The 21,734-nt window shown below is 41.5% G+C and overlaps 1 protein-coding gene across 1 annotated transcript; it reads left to right on the top strand.

Annotated features, from left to right (window-relative positions):
• Positions 1-15,610: 15,610 nt before the first annotated feature.
• Positions 15,611-19,843, top strand: Armcx5 (armadillo repeat containing X-linked 5). Its single transcript, XM_027432962.2, has 3 exons — positions 15,611-15,675; positions 17,165-17,241; positions 17,570-19,843. The coding sequence occupies exon 3, from the start codon at positions 17,818-17,820 to the stop codon at positions 19,519-19,521; it is 1,704 nt and encodes a 567-aa protein (XP_027288763.1). The 5' UTR covers positions 15,611-15,675; positions 17,165-17,241; positions 17,570-17,817; the 3' UTR covers positions 19,522-19,843.
• Positions 19,844-21,734: the final 1,891 nt, after the last annotated feature.

Raw genomic sequence — 21,734 nt, 5'->3', positions numbered from 1 at the left:
TAAATAAGACTTAAACAAACAGACTTAAACATATTTTGTCTTCCTGAGCTAGAACACTTAATAATATTGTGAGAAGAAACTCCTTAAATTTTTGTTCATATTATATACCAATGCAATCCATATCAAAATTTCAGCCACTGTCTTTGTAGAGACATGCAGGTCAACCTTAAAATTCAAATGAAAGTGAAGTGAACACATAATAAAAAATAATCTTGAAAATGAAGAAGTTAGTTAGAAAACTCACTGCAAAGTTACTATAAACTTACACTAAAGTATAAGAAAAAATAATGCTAGGTGCCATAGGTCCAGGAATAGATACATAGAATAATTGATAAAGTACAAGCCCGAAAGCATAAAATCATAAATTTTCACATTGGTAGATAATTGATTTTCAAACAGAGTGCCAAAGACACCAAAATCGAAAAATATCTTTTTGAGCAACTGGTACAGGGACAACTGGTTATCCCACTCACAAAATAATCAAATTTTACTCTATCACATATAAAAATAGGTCTGGTGCTAAGTGTGATGGTGCATATCTTTAATTCCAGCATGAGGAGGTAGAGGCCGGAAGATTCCTGAGTTAAAGACCAACTTGGTCTCAAAATGAGTTCTAGGCCAGCTAAGGAGACCTTGTTCACAATGAGACCTTGTTTCAAAAAGCGCACACACACACACACACACACACACACACACACACACACACACACACACACACACACGGAAAAACAGCTCAGGATTTTTCAGTGAAGGGGAAAATGAGCTGGTTATATAGCTCAATTGGTAGAGAGCTTACCCAAGAAGCACAAAGCCCTGGTATCAATTCCCAGCACCAAATAAACTGGACATAGTTATGCACACCTGAACTGCTAGTTCACAGAAGTTCAATCTCAACTTCATAACAAGTTGACCCTGTTTGAGAAATACATACAACATGCATAAATCTTAAAATATGGGGCAGGGGTCAAATTATGAAAAATCTTATAAGAAAACAGAGGATCTATGTTGTTGAATTAGACAGTGGTTTCTGATAGATAGCAGCAAAAATACAAAAAAATGTAAAATCAGATGAAGTAGATTTTATCAAATTTCAAATCATTTTGCTTCAAAAATATTACCAGTGAAATGAAAAAATGACCAAGAAGCTATTTCCAAATGATAACATCTTGCAAAGGAAAAAATGGGTTTTCTCCAGTGGAGTCTTTTTGGCTATATAAACCACACTTAAGGGCAGGTCCCATGCTCAGCAGTAAATGGCCAACACGAAATGAACTCAATGGTGATTTTGAAGATTTTTTTGTCTCATATTGCTTCTTTTGGGCATTATTTTTATCTCATTGGTCTGTTGCTAGTATATTATGGTTTTTTTATGATATGTGTATGTGTGTTTCTTGTGCTATTTCACTATTTTTTAACTCTGGTTTGTGAGGTCTTTTTTATTTATCTGTTTGCTTTCTAAGTAGAGAAAGAAAGAAGGCATGTAGTCAGATAGGTAGGGAGGTAGAGAAGATACGGGGAGATATGGAAACAGGAAGCCATATCATACTACATTGTATAAATTTTTAATAAAAATTAAGAAATTCTTAAAATTGAAAAGTTAATTCAATAAATCAGAAATATTTGTGTATCTTCAATAAAGTACTTGTATCCAAAATACATAACAAATTCTTAGAATTTGATAATGGCAAGGCCTGTATCATTTAAAAATAATTAACTACATTCATTTATATATGTTATAAGGAGTGTGTGGAGGTTGGAGGACACCTTTCAGAAGTCAGTTCCCAGGGTCCAGGGAATCAAATTCAGGTTGTCAGACTTGGTGGCATTGCCTTTTACCTGCTATCTTTGTTAAAATTTCCATTGATGTGATAAAACACCATGATCAAAAGCAGCTTGGAGGGGAAAGAGTTTACTTCCATTAGCAGTCTAAGGTCACACTCTCATCTGTGAGGGATGTCATGACAGGAACACAAGGCAGGAACCTGGAGGCAGGCTCTACAGCAAAGGCCATGGAGGGGGTGCTGCCAACTGGGTTACACCTCATGGCTTGCTCAACTTGCTTTCTTATAGCACCTAGGATCACCACCTCAGAGAGGCCCCATCCACAGTGAGCATGGACATCAGTCATTAGTCAAGAAAATGCAGGCCAAGTGTAGTGGTACTTGCTTTTAATCCTAGCACTTGGGAGGCATAGACCTGTGGATCTGAGTTTGAAGTGAGCCTCATCTACATATGGAGTTCCAGGCCAGACAAGACTAACAAAGTGAGACCATGTCTCAAAACACGTAACAAAATAAATGAATAAATATGTCAGATAAAGCTGAGCTTTGTAAAGTATGTAAATAATTGCAGCACTTGATAGGTAGAGATAGGAGGAACGGGAACTGAATACAATTGCTGTAGGCTACATAGTGAGTTCTAGGACAGCCTGGGTTACATGAGACTGTCTCAAACAAAAAGACAGACCCATCAAAGCACATTAGTGGTTACTATAGTATCTAGAAATAGAAATATAGGAACGACTGTTAAAAGATAAGGAGTTATGTTTGTTCTTCATTTTCTACTTAAGGTCCACTATTAGGAATGTCCCTGAGTTTCTGCTTTTAGTCCTTCTGGGCACAAGTATTGACAAGCATCATGGGTTCTACCAAGTGTTTCTTCACCACTACAATAGTCCTAAGTCTGGCACATATGTCCCAGTAAATGAGTAGCATAAGTTAAGTGGTGGTATTTTGTGGTAACTGCATCTTTCTTGTGGTAGTAACGGAAGTTACCTGTCCTTCTTCCCCCCTCCTAGGTATGTTGAGGATGAGTGAGACTGCTTTGGAGATGACAAAGTCCTTTATACAGTACAGGTGGGGCCTGGGAATCAAGGGGGTGAAAGATAAATGTCCCTGGGCCTTCAACAAGATGGAATCCCAGTGCCTGGGGATAGAATTCAGGGTACCAGGCTCTTCTAATATCCCAACTTTTCCCCTCCAGACCGAGGACACAGTCTCAACGGAATTCTTCCTAACAAAGTCCTAAAAGGAGCCCTTGGAGGTCATCTTCCTCTTCATCCACATTATTGTTTCTGTTTCTTTCTAATCCTTTGCCCATGGTCTGAATTAGAGGCTTGATGATCAAGAAGCCAAATTAACAGATAGGCCAAGTAATAGCCTCCCCCAGGGTCAGTTTTTTATATCTCACCCTCCTGAAATGTCCATTTAGTTTGCCATAATAAAAAGCATTGTTGCATGTTGTTTCCTGTATTTCACTTTTCCTGTTACAGGGGAGGCAAGACTTAATGACCCTGTGTACCTCCACTTTAACCACATTTATCTAGCACTATTGTTTCCATGGGATCTTGTGAATAAATCCTCATGATGCTTGCAGTAATGCCTTTGGAGACCGGGAAATCTGTCAAGATGCTCTATCTGGAGCCTTGCAAGAAGCATGCATGTGACAACCAGGGCTCAAAAGGGCTACCACCAGGCTAGTGAGTATGGAAAGGGGAAAAGTGGTGAGAGCACACAGTTTACTTCTTTCTGATCATTTGAATTCATGCCTTGACATGCTTTATGACTTGCACATGGGTGTGTGGGGAGGTAGCCTTTTCATAGCTCCCCATGCTCCTGTCCTTTCCTCTTCTGGAAGTTGCTATGCAAGGAGTGTCACACCAATCAGCCTCTCCTGAGGATCAGGAGAGTCAGGCTGTCTGGGAAGCTTTTCTCACAGGGAAGATGTAGGGTGCTCCATGCCCAAATTCTTGATGGAGGGCCTTCAGACACTTATTTTCCCAGCAGAGGCACACACACTCACTCTGTGAGCCTTTCACAGTGTGTTAATTAGTAGTTCTGAATTCCAAGCAGGTATTAAATGGGAAATCTGTAAAATTTGTTTTCCCAAGATATGGATTGGCATATCTGTAATTCAAGTATTCAAGTACTTTAGATAACAAGCTGGCATACTTTCAGAAATTCAAATAATAATGGCACAATATTTTTTTAATTATAGATGTGTGAATGAAGACACAGGTGGTGTACCACCAGTTGACAAGTTATGCCTGCAATTTGTTGTGCTTGACACGATTTCCTACCATTGCCATTTGTAGTTCTTTCTTTCTTCACTTCTAGGAGTTTAAAGATATGTGGTTACTTTAAAATGAAGAAATAAGCTTCAGAATGAAATTCTCATACACACTTTGTTGACCCTTTTCCCTCTCCATCCCCTGAACCCCTTGTACTGATACCCGTTTTCTCCAAAGTACCCCCTTCTGTTTTCATGTCATGTGTATTCTATTACCTTATCTGCCCCTCTTCTTTCCCCTGTCTCCTAAGACCCATTTTTATTCTCAGTTGGTCTCCTTTCTCATTTACATACATATGCTTGCGCACGTGCGCTTGTTTGTGTGTGTGTGTGTGTATAAATTAAGAGGTAGAATCCACCTATAAGAGAAAATGCTGTGTTTGACTCTCTGAATCTAAGTTGCTTTGCTTAATATAATAAATTTAAGTTCCCCACTACTATGGTTTTTTGCTAAATGGCCTTATTGTCAAACTGCCTTCTAAATACTCATATTTAGTTCTGTGCCCAACCTTCATCAAAGAAACTTTTTATGATCATGGCAGAAGTTAATGCAGAAATCCATAACCGACCAAAGTGCTAAAAATGAGTAAGGTGAGGAGAGTCAGATGATGAGGAGATGTACAGCAGAAAAATGTCTTCTTGACATGGCATAGCCATTACATTACTGGATTTACTGCAGCTATGTTTATACGCACAAGACTCCTTCAAGGGTAGCCCCCATCAACAGATAAGGGGATGGAGAGGAGACCATGAGGTTCCACTACTACCTGAGAGACTGTTGCAGTTAAAGGTTGTTGAAAGAGAGGTTAACATTTCATTCAGTGAATAAATTTATTGGATCATACACAAAAAGAAGACATGAAAGTAGGATGATATGTTGGAAAGAGGGGTTTCAATGGGAGAGAAAGGGGTATGAGAAGGGGTAAAATGCCTATAATCCACTAAATAAATATATAAAACTGTCAAAGAATAAAATCACTAAAAATTGTTTTTCCACCAATTTTTCTAAAAATATGATGGTTTTATTTTTCTTTAGAGCTGAATAAAATTCTGCTGTGTACTACACCTTCTTTATACATTAATTTGTTAATGGCAATCTAAGATGGCTCAATTTTCTAGCTATTGTGAATAGTACAGTAATGGACATGATCATGCAAGTGTCTCTGGGGGTAGTAGTGAAGAGTCCTTTGAAGTTTATATCCAGGTCTGATATAGCTGGGGCATATGGTGGTTCTTTCTTCTAGTTTTTGAAGTAACTGCATTCCAAAATTGGCTTTACTAGTTTACATTAGCACTAGCAGTGTATTAGGGCTCTTTTCCTCCCCTATGTTACTCCCAGTACCTGTGGCATTTATTTATGTATTTATAGTTTCTGTGTTTATTCACTTGTAGAATACTAACTGATCATGATAGTGTGCCATATACTTTATTCTAAGACAGAGACAAGCATGGAACAAAATTATATCCTGGAAGAAGACAATAAACCAAGTTAAATGTATCACAGCTTAAATGTTGATAACTTAGGCAGTAAAGGAAGCATAGAAGGGAGGTTTGTGGAGATGTGAGACTGTCAGCTGTGGCTCATCTGTAGTCATAGCTATTGGCAGCGGGCTAAGGCAGGATGAGGAGTTCAAAGCTAACCTCTGCAGCATATATAAGATCTCAAAAATGACAAATCCCAATACTTGCAATGTGGAGACAGAAATATCATAAGTTCCAGGCTAACCTTGACAGCATATTGAGATTCTAGTTTGTATAAGGCCCTGGTCTTTATCCAGCACCACACAAAGGAGGGGAAAGTTAAGTATGTATAAATATTACCTTGGTGTTAACAGACTTGAACTTGAATTCCCTAAGGAACAACTATAATCTGAATGGTTACATTAATTACTGACTCAGTCTTTTGGAAGAATTATTGTAGGAAGTTATTGGACTCATTTTGGTTTCAGTGATTTGTCACATACATTGTGCGCTGTGGTATATGCCTGCAATCTCATCAATAGGATTAGAGGCAAGGAGGATCAGGAGGTCATGGCCAAACTTGGCTATGTAGCAAGTTTGAGGCCAGCCTAAAGAGATGAGAGGCAAATTAAAAATAAAACAGGAAATGCCATGTATTTAGCCAGGTCTGGTGGTAAATATCTATAACCTACCACTCAAGGGGCTGAGATGGGAATTTACTTTTGCATGCCAGCCTTTGCTACATGTTGGGACCTTGCCTCAAAATTAAGAACAAAGGAAGATCCAGCAATTTTTTGCGCATAGTTTTATTCTTTTACATATGAAAATGCAGTTTTTCCGCTATTGTTAAAGATGCTGTCTTTTCTTTAGTTGTATGTTTCTGACAGCTTTGTCAAAAATTACGTGTTGGTGTGTCTGTGAGGGTTTATGCCTGCATTCTCTATTTTAATGGTATCAATGTCTGTTTTTGTGTAAGTTCAATGAGGTTTCTTTGTTTTAATTCTCTGACAAATACATGCATATTATATATATATATAATATATATATATATATATATATATATTTCAATTTTACCCCCTATTACCTTCTCTCATCTCCCCTCACTTGTGTTACACCTCTTCTTTCCAACAAGTTCTCCATCCTACTGTTAGATATTTTATTATTGTTATTTGGGGGTTTGTGTTTTGTTTTGTGACCTAGTAAATGTAATTAGTGTTGCTTACATGAGTATAGTTGGGAAGTTTTTAACCATACTATGGGCAAGTTAGCAATGGCTATAATATCAAATATATTGACTCCTCCTCCCCCAGCAAATAGTTCCCACCCTAAGTTTCTCGGGAGCTATGATACTTTATAAACCTCTACCTGCTCATCCTGGAATGTTTATTGTTTTCATCTTGTGCCATTCTTCTTCAGTTTGAAACTACAGCTGCTGTGAGTTTGTAGGTTGAACAGCCACATCACATCCAGAAGACAGTGTTTCACAGCGTTTATCCCACACCCCAACTTTTATTGTCTTTCTATCCCATTTTTGCAATACTCCCTGAACCTTGGAAAGGAAATAAAGATGTTCCATTTAGAGGTGAGTAGCCAACAGTCAGTTATTTTCAATTCTTTAACCAGTTACACATCTCTTCGTTGTCACCCACTGCAAACAGAGGCCTCTTATTTTTTGTTAATTACTTAGTTAGAGACCTGATTTCACTGTGTAGCCCTAGCTGTCCTGGAACTCTTTGTAGACCAGGCTGTCTGTGTAACTCAGACATCCGCCTGCCTCTGCCTCCCGAGTATTGGGATTAAAGGTGTGTGCCACCACTGCCTGGCTAAACAGAAGGACAACAGGAGCACTAATCTGTGGGTACAAATGTAAATATTTAGGGCAGTTGTGGTCGGTTTATAATTTTAATCCCAGCACTCCAGGGGCAGAGGCAGGCACAGGTCTGTGAGTTTGCTGCCAGCCTGGACTACATAGCAAGTTCCAGTCCAGCCATAGCCACAGAGTGAGAGAGACTCTGTCTCAAAACCAAACCAAACAAAATCTGTAAATATTTAGAAATCAGCTTGATAATATTTATTTAGCAAGACAACAGTAGAAGTTTCCTCTCTGAATCCATGACTTTCCTAACCATGGACTGTTGACCAGTATTGCAGTACCAGGCATGGATTCCCTCCTGTGAAACAGCCTCCAAATACAATCAAAGTAGTTCATTACCCAAGTAGCTGTCATTCTGCTATTGCAACATTAGGTAAATATTGCCTGACATGCTAATAATGTAGATTACAGGGTTGATAGCTGCATAGGACCATTAATGACTTTTCTTCCTCCAGTAGCCTGAATAGTACCCTTTGGCACTATGAAAGGAAGCTAGCAGGTAGGGAACTTTCATCTCACTGCCAGCTTGATTCCTTTAGCTTCTGAGACCAAAATGTCAAAGTATTGGATGTCTTTAACAGTAGGGGATTAATTTCTAGTGCATAACCAAGAGGAATAGCAATTGGGTGTATTATTTGAGAAACCTGATGTCTGTCACTAAGATGTATGGAAGGGGTGTTACTTATTTCATTTTTAAAGATATATTTTAAGTGTGTGTGTGTGTGTGTGTGTGTGTGTGTGTGTGTACAGAGGAGTGCAGATACCTATAGAGGCCAGGGACATCAGATTCCACTAGAGCAGGATTTACGGCATTTGTGAGCTTCCCAACATAGCTGCTGGGAGCTAAACTGAGGTTTTCTGCAAGAGCCATATTCACTCTTAAACACTGCGCCATTTCTCCAACCTCTGGAATTTTTGTTTAATAATAGCATTTTTGTATATGCAGAGTATCTCTGTTCAAACACTTTCAAATGTTTTATCTTATTTATTTAGGCAATGCACTAAGGCCGCTTTTAATGGCGGCACAATATAATACAAGGTTTCATTAGCCTAAACTCATAGAAAGATTCTCATCAGCTGGAGCAAATAGTCTTAAAGCAGAAAGGGACCCAGACAGTTAAGAACACACAACACGAGATAGAGATGGTTTCTTGAATTTTGTAGGGTAAAAAAACACTGTTGGCTGGCATTTCAGCACTGCGATCAGGATGGGGAGAAGACCCTTTGTCTTGCAGATGGTCTTGTTAGACCCCCGGAAAACTCAGGTATCCGGGGTCCTAGGCCATGACCGAGGTCACCCCAATCACCAGGCGGATTCGAGAGCTTGCTGCAAACTGCATGAGGCTTTATTGTAATTTAACGAGCTAACCCCATGTTAGCTCGGGTCTTTCACCCACCCGCATGGCGGATGGCTCGCAAAATACAAGACCTAGGGCCTCCCAAGAGATCTTGTAGGGCAGCATAAGGGGAGTGTCTAGGGGTACGCACAGGCTCACGATTGGTGTGCCTCTAGCCTTGGAGGGCTTGCCCTGTGTTGATTGGTCAACTGGTTGTTATGGCCCATAGGCCCTCCCAGGGTGGTTGCTCTGCTCTGCGTCATTGCTGTGCGCTTGTCCGTAAAGCACACCCAGAGCCGTAAAGCATAGCACCACCAGCTAACTTCTGATTGGTTCCTTGTCACGAGGCAGGCATCTGACTTTCTAGTGTCTAGGACAAGGTCACAGAAGCACATGTTCGGCCGGTATGACTGCCGAAAGGGGAGTTGGTCCCTTCAGTCTCATCTGTGCCTTTAGTTGGGTTGGAAATGGGAAGAACTGGGCTTCCTTGAGCATTGTTTTATTAATAAATGTTTTGTTTTGGTATGACGACATCCATAAGTCTGCTGGAGCCCTCCTAGGTATTTCTGGATTGTGTTATGTACATGGGTGCTTGACAGCTTCTCTTATAGCACTGTTGGCCTATTAGACAGAATTCCAGTCAAGTATCCTTTCCCACATTCCCTGTCAGCAAATCCAGTAAGATCTCGGCAAACATCTGATTTTAAAATCTGGAAAAAGTCCTAAAAGAAAACATTCTTTCAGAACTGAGGGCTTCATGACAGTAGTTTCCATGTCACACAGCTGGCCTTTCCATGCGGCCCCCAGAGAGGCAGGCCATGGAAGGCCCGAATGTTCATTCCTCCTGGCATGGGCCTCCTTCAGACTGTATCAAAGTGTAACTCACTCTGGTCCAGCAAGTCCCTCAGACCCTTCTTACTAGTCATTCCTGCTCCTCAGTGCTGCTGCCTGTGCTGTGTGGCCTCTGAGTGGGGTGCAGTGGAGGGGGAGCAGGCAGGAGGCTGAGGATGACGCTTAAGGCACTTCCTCTTCATCTAATGGCAGGTTGGCTCCCTGGCACTCTCCAGAGTAGGTGACCAGATGCATCCTGGCTCCTTGTTTAGACAGCTTGCTGGCTAGCAAGGAAGGGACTCACCTGCGCCTTCCTTATTCAAGCTTGCCTGGCTCTCTAGTATGACAAAGTAGCATGGAAGCAATGCCCCGGCTCTTTATTAAATACTAGTGCACCGTTTTCACTAGAGGTGCCTCTGTTGTGTTCCTACACCACCAGTCTTTCTGGTTCTGATGAGGGAATGTGGTCCCATAGCAGGGCAGGGTGCTGTCAAGCATGAGTTAAGTCCTCACTCTGCAGCTATGGGGCAGCTGTGCTCCATCAGCACTGACTACTGCTTTGGTTATGGGCACTGCTGTGGCTGCTCTTGGCCACTAAGTCCGAGTATTGGGCGAAAGCCTGGAGATTTGGATGAAACACAAGACTCCTGGTCCTTTTCTGAGAGAATGTCTCTCTCCTTTATTGTGGAGCAGCCTTATATACAAACTTACAAAAACCCTAGGTCAAAGGGTTCACAACAGGATATTGATGCCAGTGGGGTGAGGTCAGGAAAACAGGAGGTACCTGTGGTTATGCTGGAAAACAACTCTTAGAGACCTCATGGGGGCTGGGTTCCAACACACTGCAAGGGTTAGAGGTTAAACTGTTAATACACAAGTTTATAAGACAATTACTAGGTATTTCTTGACTTCGAGAACTGCAGTGTTTTCTGAGGTGCAGACTAGAAGAAAACAGATACTACGGAAGTGACATTCTCCCTGGAAATACAAATGTGTAACAGACCACAACAAGGGCAGGTGCTTGGCCTCATGGTCCTCAGAGTGGGCTGTTACATTCAGACTGTTTCATTCCAGGGAGCGCTTTCCGCGGGCATCTAGATAATAAGAGGTAGTATGGCAGTTAACGTCAGTGCAAGACTGACTTAAGCTTCGTGTATTTGGGGAGAAAACATGTTTTTTTTTCATGGAAACTAGATATTCTTTACTACTTTATTGAGTTAAAAATTGAAGACCCCACATTTTAAGAGGCTCTTCTATACAGTACAAGTCTAATTGGGAATCAGAAAGAGGAGACATCCTCAGACACTGCTATGACACGGACTTGATGCCTTCTCTCAAAAGAATCCTTTAAAACATTGCTCCCAAGCCCCTCTGAAATCACAATAGTGCTGCAAAACCCCAGGTAAACAGCTGCCTGCTGACCCGATACTCAAATATAGACTGAAAGCCAACAGGCATTTTTTTTCCTGTGTGCAACTTTTAAAAACAAATCATTAAGTTGAAATATCCAATCTACACAGTGCTGTCCCTTCACAGAAGGCAAGAAACTGCTGGAGTACCAGGCCAGAGACCGACCTCGGTGCTGTAGGCTGTGAAAGTGGGCCTCCTTCTGGGTCTGATTGATATGGAACTAAGGGCTTTGGCACAGTGCAGACTGGTGGGGGGGGTGCTGGGACAGGATCCCGGGATGATGTGGCTCAAGATGCTCTTGGTCCACTGGCCCTGTCCGGGCTGTTGATGCTGCTGCTGCTGCTGCTCCCACCGCTGTCACTGCTCGAAGACTCTGTCCCAGGAATCCTGGAAGGAAGATAGGATTCCTACTGCTCCTTTTGGTCTGGGGTGGGAGGTGGTTATCATCATCATTTCTTCTCCTTTTCCCGGGGCGGAGACGCTCGCTCATGGCAGCTGGTGAAGGCGAGCCACATGGCGCCCCGTGCTAGTGCAGATAGCAAACAAAGTTGTGTTCTGACGATCGCCACGCCCACCCCTGCCGTCCTGGCCTCTGGCCGCCCAAATTTTTTAGTTTTAATTAGCTTATGAAATAGGTTTCTATATGGCTTTAAAAACAATATTTATTTATTTATTTTATATCCCGACAGAAGTTCCCCTCCCCTCCTCCCCTCCGGGTTCCCACCCCCACTCCACTCTCTGTTCCCACCCTACCCCTAATCCCCTCCTCCTTCCTTTATGTTTAGGAAGGGGCAGGCCTCCCATGAGTATCAATAAAGCATAGCATATCAAGTTGCAGTAAGACTAAGCACCTCCCCAAACATTAAGGCTGGCAAGGCCATCCAGTATGAAGAGTAGGGCTCCAAAACCTGTAGAAGGGTCGGAGACAGTCCCTGCCCTCACTGTAAGGAGTCCCACAAGAGGACCAAGCTGCACAACCCTAACATATATGCAGAGTGCCTAGGTCAGTCCCATGCAGGTTCCCTGGTTGGTGGTTCAGTCTCTGTGAGCCCCTGTGAGCACAGGTTAGCTGATTGTGTGGGTTTTCTTGTGGTATCCTTTTTTTTTTTTTTTTGGTTTTTCGAGACAGGGTTTCTCTGTGTAGCTTTGGAGCCTATTCTGGCACTTGCTCTGGAGACCAGGCTGGCCTCGAACTCACAGAAATCCGTCTGGTGTGGGCCACCAACGTCCGGCTACATCTTGTGGTATCCTTAACCCCTCTGGCTCCTACAATCCTTTTGCCTCCTCTTCAGCAGAATTCCCTGGGCTCTGCCCAATGTTTGGCCGTGGGTCTGCATCTGTTTCCGTCAGTTGCTAGATGAAGCCTCTCTGGTGACAAGCCCAGGCACCAATCTGGTCACAGGAGATGGCCAGTTCGGGCTACATATCTACTATTGCTAGGAGTCTAAGCTGGGATCCTCCTTGTAGATTCCGGGGAAATTACCTTCCACCAGGTTATTATGGGACCTCGAAATGCCCCGCCCCCGGTTTTCCAGTAGTCTCTTTCAGTACTCTCGCCCCAGCTATCTCCCCCAAACTGACTCAGGGCTGGTGGGGATGGGAACATGAACAATCTACATGGCCCCTTTTGTTTTTTGAGACAGGGTTGCTCTGTGTAACAGTCCTGGCTGTCCTGGAACTTGCTTTGTACACCAGGCTGGCCCTGAACTCAGAGATCCACCTGCCTCTGCCTCTCTAGTGCTGGGATTAAAGGCATGCACCACCACCTCTGCCCAGCTCTACTTGGCTTTTTTTAAAAATGCAAGTTGAGTTTTGACTAGCCATCCCTTTCCCCTTCTCTCTCTTAACCCCTTCCAAGCCCCATTTAAATTGTTGGATCCTCATTATTCTCCCACATACTTTATTTAAGGCCTCTTCTCCCTCCCCCTATAATGGCCTTTCTCTAGCGTCCTGGCCTCTAGAGATGCTCAAATTTAAATAAACAAATTCAAAGCTAAGGTCTACCTATGAGAGATGACATATAGTTTTTGTCTTTCTGGGTCTGGGTTATCTTACTCAGTATATTTTTCAGTTACATCTCCTGTCCTGAAAATTACATACGTATTTTAATATTTCTTTACAGCAGGATAAAATCTCTCTCTCTCTCTCTCTCTCTCTCTATATATATATATATATATATATATATATATATATATACATACATATATATATCCCATTTTCATTATCCATCTATATACCGATAAACTTCTAATATAATCTGATTCCATTTAACTATTATGAATAGAGCTACAACGAACATGGATGTGCAAGTATGTCTGTAGTGGGACATGATATTCTTTCCATATGTACCCAGAAATGATATAGGTGAGTCAAATGGTGTTTCTGATTTTAGGTTTTTGAGAAACCTCCACGCTGATTTCCATAGTGGCTTAACCAGTTTACACTTCCTCCAATAGTGGAAAAGTGTTCCTTTCCCCATATCCTCACCGGGATTTCTATAGAAAACAACTAGCAACAAATGCTGTTGAAGATCCAAGCATATGTTTAGGGGTTTAAAGACACCTTAAAGTTAAAGGGTTACTATGTGAAAGGGTAATGACACTTTGTGTATATTCCCATGGTCAATAAATCCCTGAGGTTGCTTTGAGTGGACACATCCAGTGTTGACCACTACCACCTATTTTCTTTCTTTTTTTTCTTTTTTGGACCATTTTTAGGGCCCTGAGTTGGCCTATCTAGAAGGACCATTACCACCTATTTTTACAATCATGTTTTATTGAATCTGGGTTCTGAAAGTGGTCTCATTAGACTGACTATCATCGCCTATTATTGTTCCTTACCAGCCAAATATTCCTTCCCAGAAGTTAACCTCCTGCCTAATAACACTATCAGGTTTTCTGGTAATGTAGGTTGTGGAGTGAGTAGTTAAAGGAATCTCAGAAACCTGTCTTTCAAGTATAGAGGGAAGACCATCTACTTTTAATGCAATTTCAAAAATATAGACGTCCCTAAAACAGGAAAAATTCCTCTCACTATACAGCAGACTATGATCAACAACTTGGCTTAGAGTTGAGTTGTGTCGGACTGATGTGCTGGAGCATTTCAAAAAACATATGATAAAAACATTTGAAATACTTTCTGATTCCAATTATTTTAATTAAATTTATTTTCAAATAGATAATACAAACATGATACCCAACATTAAATTTCAAGAGTTTATATAATCACAGATTTGGGGGTGGGCAGCAATATGAAGGATCAAGTCTTCAAGGAATCCATAGAGCAGGGACTGGTGTTGGTTCATGGATACAAATATATTTTGGTATCAGTTCTCTTCATTAAGAATGTAGTTGTTTTCCCTGTGCCCAGATTAAATCCAGGACATTGCATCTTTAGGTGGTGAAGTCATCCTGGGGTAGGGGACTCATGTGCACAGAAAGTTACTTGTTTCTCTCCACAACTGTTTTTCCTATATCCTTATCTCATGTTATCTAAGACTACTTCAAAACAATAAATAAATATGCCAGGCAATAAGAGCAAAGGATTGAAGAGATAGCAACAGGAAAAAAAAATGGAAACTGATAACAATCTTGCAGCAGAGCAATTTCTCCTAGGCTCTCTGGCTATACCATACATTTTATGTAAACAAGTGTTTACAAGTGCGTCACTAGAGGATTTTGCTTTAAGGGGAACCGTTTAGAATCTGTTGGACTAATTAAGCATTTTTATTCCAAACTCAGCATTGAAAATCACACACACACACACACACACACACACACACACACACACACACACACACACACACACACACACACACACGTTTAGAATCTGTTGGACTAATTAAGCATTTTTATTCCAAACTCAGCATTGAAAATCACACACACACACACACACACACACACACACACACACACACACACACACCCGTTTAGAATCTGTTGGACTAATTAAGCATTTTTGATTTGTCCCTTGGGTCCCTCCCCTACCTAACCAGTCCACTTTAGTGGGCTGTGGAGTTTAATGACGAACATGTAAACACTAGAATTCTTTGCTATCCTTCCGCGCTGCCAAGCCACAGCTTTTCCCCTGACGCCACAGCATGAAAACCGCATGAACTATATGCGACAGAAAGTCCAACAGAAAGACATGGTGAGCTTGGTGAGAGGCACTCCTAAGAGGGAAGCTAATACAGACACTGGGCAATAGTCTGCTTCCCGATGTTTTGCGCTGTTTTCCCTAGTTTGGCACCAAAACCTTAGTGTCGCAGTGGAAAAATGGTGCAATCTATGACTGGTAGTATCACTCCACTTCTCTAAGCCGGATCTTCTTAAGCAATTCTAGCCCCTCCCGCTGCAGGCTTCCGTAAAGTGACGTAGCTGCGCCTAGTGCGTCCCGGCGGATGTAGGCGGACGATGTTTAGCCGCTTCTAGAGGGTTCCCGAGGATTCTTAGGAACCGGAGGGAGGATAGAATGCCTAAAGGTGATATTAGTTGGCTAATCATGGCTCTTCGTCCGCTAAAGTAAGCATCTTGTCCTGAGTTCCAAGTGCTCGGCCAGCCCCTAAATACAGTCGCCCCATTGTCTCTGCTCCTTGCTCCTGACTGCCGATTGCGTTTGCCTGCCTCCTTTTCTGTAAGGCAAGACACCCCTGGAGATACGCACATAAGAAAACAGCCTCTGATTCAAGCAGAACCGGTTAGTAAGAAGAAGAGCATTGCTTGGGGCTGTGAATGCGGGTTCTGAAATTGGTGCGGGATATGTGACCTGGTTTTAGGGGGTGGGTGTTGAAAACAGAGAGGGAGGCTGGGGGTGGGGGTTGACAAAAAGCTATCTACATTTCCATAGACACGCCTCACTTCCGACTACGTTTGGGCAGGGAGGTGCATGTAATGGCAGCATCCATTGGGGAGATGTCGTACTTGTCAGAGGAAGCAGGGCTGCCACTGCTTGTGAGGGCAATTGTCTGAGGAACCTTCAGAATCAGGGAGGAAGTATACAAAGAGATTCTAAATGTGGGGGCATGTAAGTCTTGGAATCGAGGATTGTTTCATGTTCTGAGCATGAATTAACCACAGCTTGCTCACTGTTTTTATTTGCCTCGGGGCTATCAAACATTTATTTGTGTAGATAGATGTGCTGCCAAGTTTGCAATTTTCCACATTTCAGCGCATCAGATCAAAACAGAAGGGGAGAAGATAAACAAACTGACCTGGTTTCTGCATAGTGGGAGAACTCCAAGAGTACGTAGGGATCTAGAGTAATTTCTAGATCTTTTTGTCAACCTTCAGATATGCCCTCCATTACCCCAACTGTGTTGCAGAACTCATAGGTTTGCGGGGAGGAGAAACAATCATAAGAACCTGTAAGAAAATTGAAAATCTTATTTTTCATTCTTTTCCCAGCTTCCTGTTATTGTCAGGCATTTCATCCCAATTGATACCACTACAACCAAGCAGGGATGGGTTAGTTGTCTTCATGGAAATTTTCAGGCTTTAAGAACATAGTAGAGGACTGTGGAGATCTGGAGATGGGTGGCATCTGGGGGGTGGCAAAAGAAAGGGATTCAGAGAACTCTTTGTTGAACAAGTGTCTGTATCCAGAAATTGTTATTCTTTAGGTACTGTTTTCTAAAATAGACTCCTTGCCAATGTTCTAATTGTAGATTTCTATTGGTAGACATATTGATAGGTTTGTATGACTGTTGACTTCTGTGAAAAATTTATAAATAACCCAACTTGAAGCTAGGAAATAATGAAGAGAAACTTGTTCAGTTTCTCAGGTTGGTGTAAAGATAGAGACCCAAGAGCCACTGAGACTAGAAAATTATAACAAGTCGTGTTATCAATGATTCCTATTTGGTCTGTGGTTTCCTTAGGAGTCTTAATATACTTGGGTGATAGATACAGGATGCAAATATCTCCCTTTTGTGCCCTCTTCCTTGTCCTGCTCTAACACTTCCTTATTATCTAATTTTCAATAGGGAATTACTAGAACAATCACTGAAGAGGAAAATGCTGGGCCATAAGGGAGGAGGAGGAACAGCTTTGAAGATGAGAAATGGGATGAGAGGAAGACCAGGAAGGGAAAAGCTAGACAGACTGTCTGAAAAGGCAAGAATAGAGGTTAGGAACCAAAGTCTATATGCCAAGAACTTAGCTTCTCTGTCTTCTTTGTCTATCTATAGGTCTACCAGATCTGCTGCAGGACTTATTGCCAGTGGAAGCCAAGAAAGGAGGAGAAAATTACTTCACATCAGTGCAGGTTAGTATGAATGTGGGGACTCCTTGAGGATAGAATAGTAAAGATTTGGTTAGCTCCTTCCCAGGTCAGGAAACAGCCTAGGGATTCTGCAGCCTTTCATAGCCATCCAGCTTTTCTATTCTCCCTGATCTTATTAGTATATAGAAAGACAATTGGTAGCATGTGGAGGTGTAGACAGTGGGTGAAATGAAAGGAGTTTACTAGTTGTCTACTTCTCCCCCATAAAGCACTGAATTTCCATACTTAAATATCTCTCTATGCTAATCGGCATGAGGAGAAAAAAAAACTGGAAGAGACTTAAAGCCCCATTTCCTTCCTCCACCCCTAGGTCCAACTTCAGTGACAGATCTGGTGGCCTTGGAGTGGCTGAAGACCACCACCCTCCACAGGCCTGCGCCCAAGCACAACTATCCTTCTTTTTCTTGAGTGAGCCTCCTCAGCATGCTGTCTATATCATTGGCAGAAACTGTAGTTGCAAAGGGGGCTGAATGACTACTGGACTTTATATGAAAACACCAACTTTCAGGCAAGGCTGGGATAGGGGCATATTATTTGGCTTTGCCTTTATCTTGAACCATGATTGGCTCTACAACTAAAGCAAAAGGTAGAGAAGAGTCTGGGGCTTCCTTGAAACCTGGAAGCAAAAGCCTTGCCAATGCTAAAGAAAAAGCTAAGAGTCAGACCAAGAAAGTGGTTGAGGCAAAACCAAAAGAAGAATTGGGGACCCAGGCTGAGGCTAGGGATGAAGCAATGGCCAGGACACAAACAGTGACTCACACTGAGCCCGAGACTATGACATGGAAAGTGAAAAAAAAGAAAGATAAGACTAATACTAGAGTCAAGGATCAGACTAAGACAGAGCTCCGGGCAGAACCTGGGTTAGTGCCTCACACCAAGGCAGACGACTTACCTATGTCTGTGGTCATTACTGTAACCAAGTCTGAAATCAGGGTTGACACTGGTATTGAAACATCTATCAAGTACTCTTCCAAGGCTAGTGATAAGGGCAGTATGAAGCACATATCTGAGATAAAGAAAGAAACCCTTGTCAGATCTGGGGCTGGGGACAAGGCTAGTATTGTCATCAACACCACTGATGAGGATGAAGAATATGTGTGCTCCTGGTTTTGGACTGGAGAAGAGCCTAGTGTAGGGTCCTGGTTCTGGCCTAAAGAAGAAACCCCTCTTCAAGTTTATCAGCCCCCACCTAAGGTTGAGGAAGAACCTGAACCCACAGACAATTTTGACTTTACTTTAAAAAGAAAAGCAGCAGCATGGGCAAGGGGCAGGTTTATTGTCCTAGTCCCAGTTGAGGAATTCGAGCAATCTTTACCTCCAGAAGGGAACTGGACTCTGGTTGCAACCTTAATTGAAACTCCTCTGGGTATTCGACCATTGACCAAAATCCCACCTTTTGAAGGACCTTACTTCCAGACTTTAGCTGAAATAAAAAACCAAATCCGGGAAAGAGAAAAGTATGGACCAAATCCAAAAACCTGCCGTTGTAAATCGCGTACCTTTAGTTTAGAGCCTATAGAGTTTGATAAGCTTGTTGCCCTACTTAAGTTAACTAGGGATCCTTTTATTCATGAGATAGCTACAATGATAATGGGCATCAGTCCTGCTTATCCATTTACTCAAGATATCGTTCATGATGTTGGTATTACTGTTATGATTGAAAATTTTGTCAATAATCCAAATGCTAAAAATCACTCTAGAACTGTAAATGTGAGTGCCAGTGCTGACACTTCTGAAGAAGCAAAAGAGAATGAAGCACATGTGGATAAAGTTTGTAGGGACATACTCTCTTGTCCTTTGAATTGCTCTGTACAAGTGGAGGAACTGAAACTGTTAGCGAGCCTGAGTATGAAATTTGAGAATCACCACGTGATTATCAATTATGTTCGACATTTCATCACATTGTTAAGCAAAGGAAGTGTCAAACTCAAGTTTCAGATTTTAAGAGTTATTTTATATTTGTCAAAAAACCAAGCCAATACAAGAGAGCTGATCAGTGCTGAAGTATTGTCGTCACTGGTTGCTCTGTTTCACAAGAATGAGTCAAAGGCTAATGTTCTGCATATCATCAACATATTTGAGAATATAAACTTCCAATTCAAAAAAAGGGCAAAGCTGTTTACCAAAGAAATGTTCACTAAATCTGAACTTATTTCCATATTCCAAGAGGCAAAACAGTTTGACCTGAAACTCCAAGACTTAATAGATCACAGTGACCCTGAAGTGAGAGATAAAATTATCCGGTTAATACTCAAACTCTGAATAGCTGTATATTCTCACAAAGCCTTGAACATTCCTGTCTTTCCAGTATAAATTTAATGTATATTATAAATTTGATACGTTTGCTTTCTGTGTTGAGGGAGACAATCTTAGGAATGCTAGTCATCTTGAAAGATTGAACACTTGGCTGGTTTTTATTGCGCTATATATAATATAAATGGGGATATTTTTGGTATTTCTGTAATGTAATCCCATACTGAGCCTATTCATCCTAAATACGCTATATTTCTGTGCATTATATTGATATGAGTGTATTTTCGTATTCCATTTGCGTGTTTTTAATAAAGTTGCATGCTAAACCTGATGAAAGCATTGTCCCAGTTCTTCAGTTGAAATGTAGTCAGAGATGAACAATGTAAAGATAGCCATGATCACTTTCTGTCCAGTTACTGGTGGGGGTGGCACAAACAAACAGGTTCACAAATTGGCACATCTTTTTGGTTTCAACATGTTCAGGGAATACAATAAATCAATCTGTGACCAAGAAGATAGGACTGTGCTTCTGACTGTCTGGAGGTTGTAGGTGGCAAGGTTTCAAGTGACGAATGGTACTGTAACCTGACAGCTCTGGGGAAGTGGGTGATGACAGACTTAGGTGGAGGAGAATACAGATGCCCTCATGTCCTCTGAGTCCAAGAATTTGTACATAGCCTTTCACATTTAATGTCTCACCAGGGTGCCTTAAAGTTTTTAATCCCCAAGAGAGTATCTCCTCAGCCTATTCAGTTAAATTATGGACAATTGTGGGAAATGCACTTCTAAAGGGACACAGCACCCTCCCTATCCAGGAATACCAGATTTACTACTTCCAATCAGGTTTTCTGTCCCTGCAGTCCTGGGCCTCACAGGAGGGCTTGGGATCACCTACAGAAACTGATGATTAATATCACCTCCTCTACTTTGGTGGTTGTTTGTTCTCATTGTTGCTTTTATTTTCTGGCCAGTACTTTTGACTTGGTCATTTTTTACCTATTCTTGGTAAATAGGGACTTGGTAAACAAGGGACTTGGCAGTCCCTTGTTTGTGCTGAATCTTAAGGGTCGGGGCATGACTATATGTGTGCCACAGCCACGGAATATCAAAGTCCTTTAGTAGTGTGTAGTTAGTAAGAAATTAATTTCCCTATTCTCACTGTCCTGATTATTTTCAGTGTACTGTTTGAAGCCAGATTGTTTATTCTACCCCAGCCTCCTGTTTCTATAATAAAAGCTAGTTTCAGAGCAGAGGGTTGGGGTAGAACAACAGGTACAGGCCTTTGCCTCTCCTACTCCCCATATCCTTTGCTACTGTTATTCTTAATTTACAGCACAGTATTGGAAATTATAGAGATTATGCTCTCTGGAGGAAAGGAGAGAGAGAGAGAGAGAGAGAGAGAGAGAGAGAGAGAGAGAGAGAGATTGTGTGTGTGTGTGTGTGTGTGTGTGCGAGCACATCAATGTGACTTTTCACCCACCTTTTCCAAACTTTTCATATATCAAGGAAAGGACTAAATAAAAAATATCAGCATGCTGGAATATATCCTAAGTTCCTAAGTTTTAACAGCTAATAGTGGTTTAACTTTTATGAAGGTTAGATGTGGACCCATTTTTCATATTTCTAGGAATAAAAGTGAAGGATAATTGTCCATATTTGTAAATTAGCAGGAGAAAAGCAGTGGGGTTTTTCTTGCAATGTGCCACTTTAATTTAGAAGATTTTTGAAGTTCTATGTAACTGTTTTTAATCCACAGATCTCCCCTAGTGTATAATACCAGCTGTGAGAACTCTTCACAGTGCAATCGGACCAAATCCTTTGGAAACATTTCATATCTCAAATGCCCTGTGGAGTACACACTTAATCAGTTGATGGCTTGGAATTTCCCAGTATCAGCTAAGGAGAAGGGTGAGTTTGGGATATGTGTATAATTGGTGCCAAAGAAAGCAATCAGTCTTCCTGCCTGAGTGGTAATTTTGAAAGTCAAAAAATCTCTAGGTTTCCGACGTGTCCATCTATTGATGTACACTTTAATTGTTCCCATAGTTGGGCTATTATGACCAGTACATATACCTGCTGGAGTCCTCAATTTCTTTTGCATAAGCACTTAAAAGTGGAATTGCTTGGCAATGTGATGCTAATTCTGTTTAGCTTTTGAGGAATTGCCAAACTGATTTCCACACTGGATTTTGCATTCCTATCATAATAAAAACATGAATTTA

Source organism: Cricetulus griseus, chromosome X (assembly GCF_003668045.3).
Source record: "Cricetulus griseus strain 17A/GY chromosome X, alternate assembly CriGri-PICRH-1.0, whole genome shotgun sequence".
Classification (NCBI taxonomy): Eukaryota; Metazoa; Chordata; class Mammalia; order Rodentia; family Cricetidae; genus Cricetulus; species Cricetulus griseus.
This window is presented reverse-complemented; position numbering and strand designations above follow the sequence as displayed.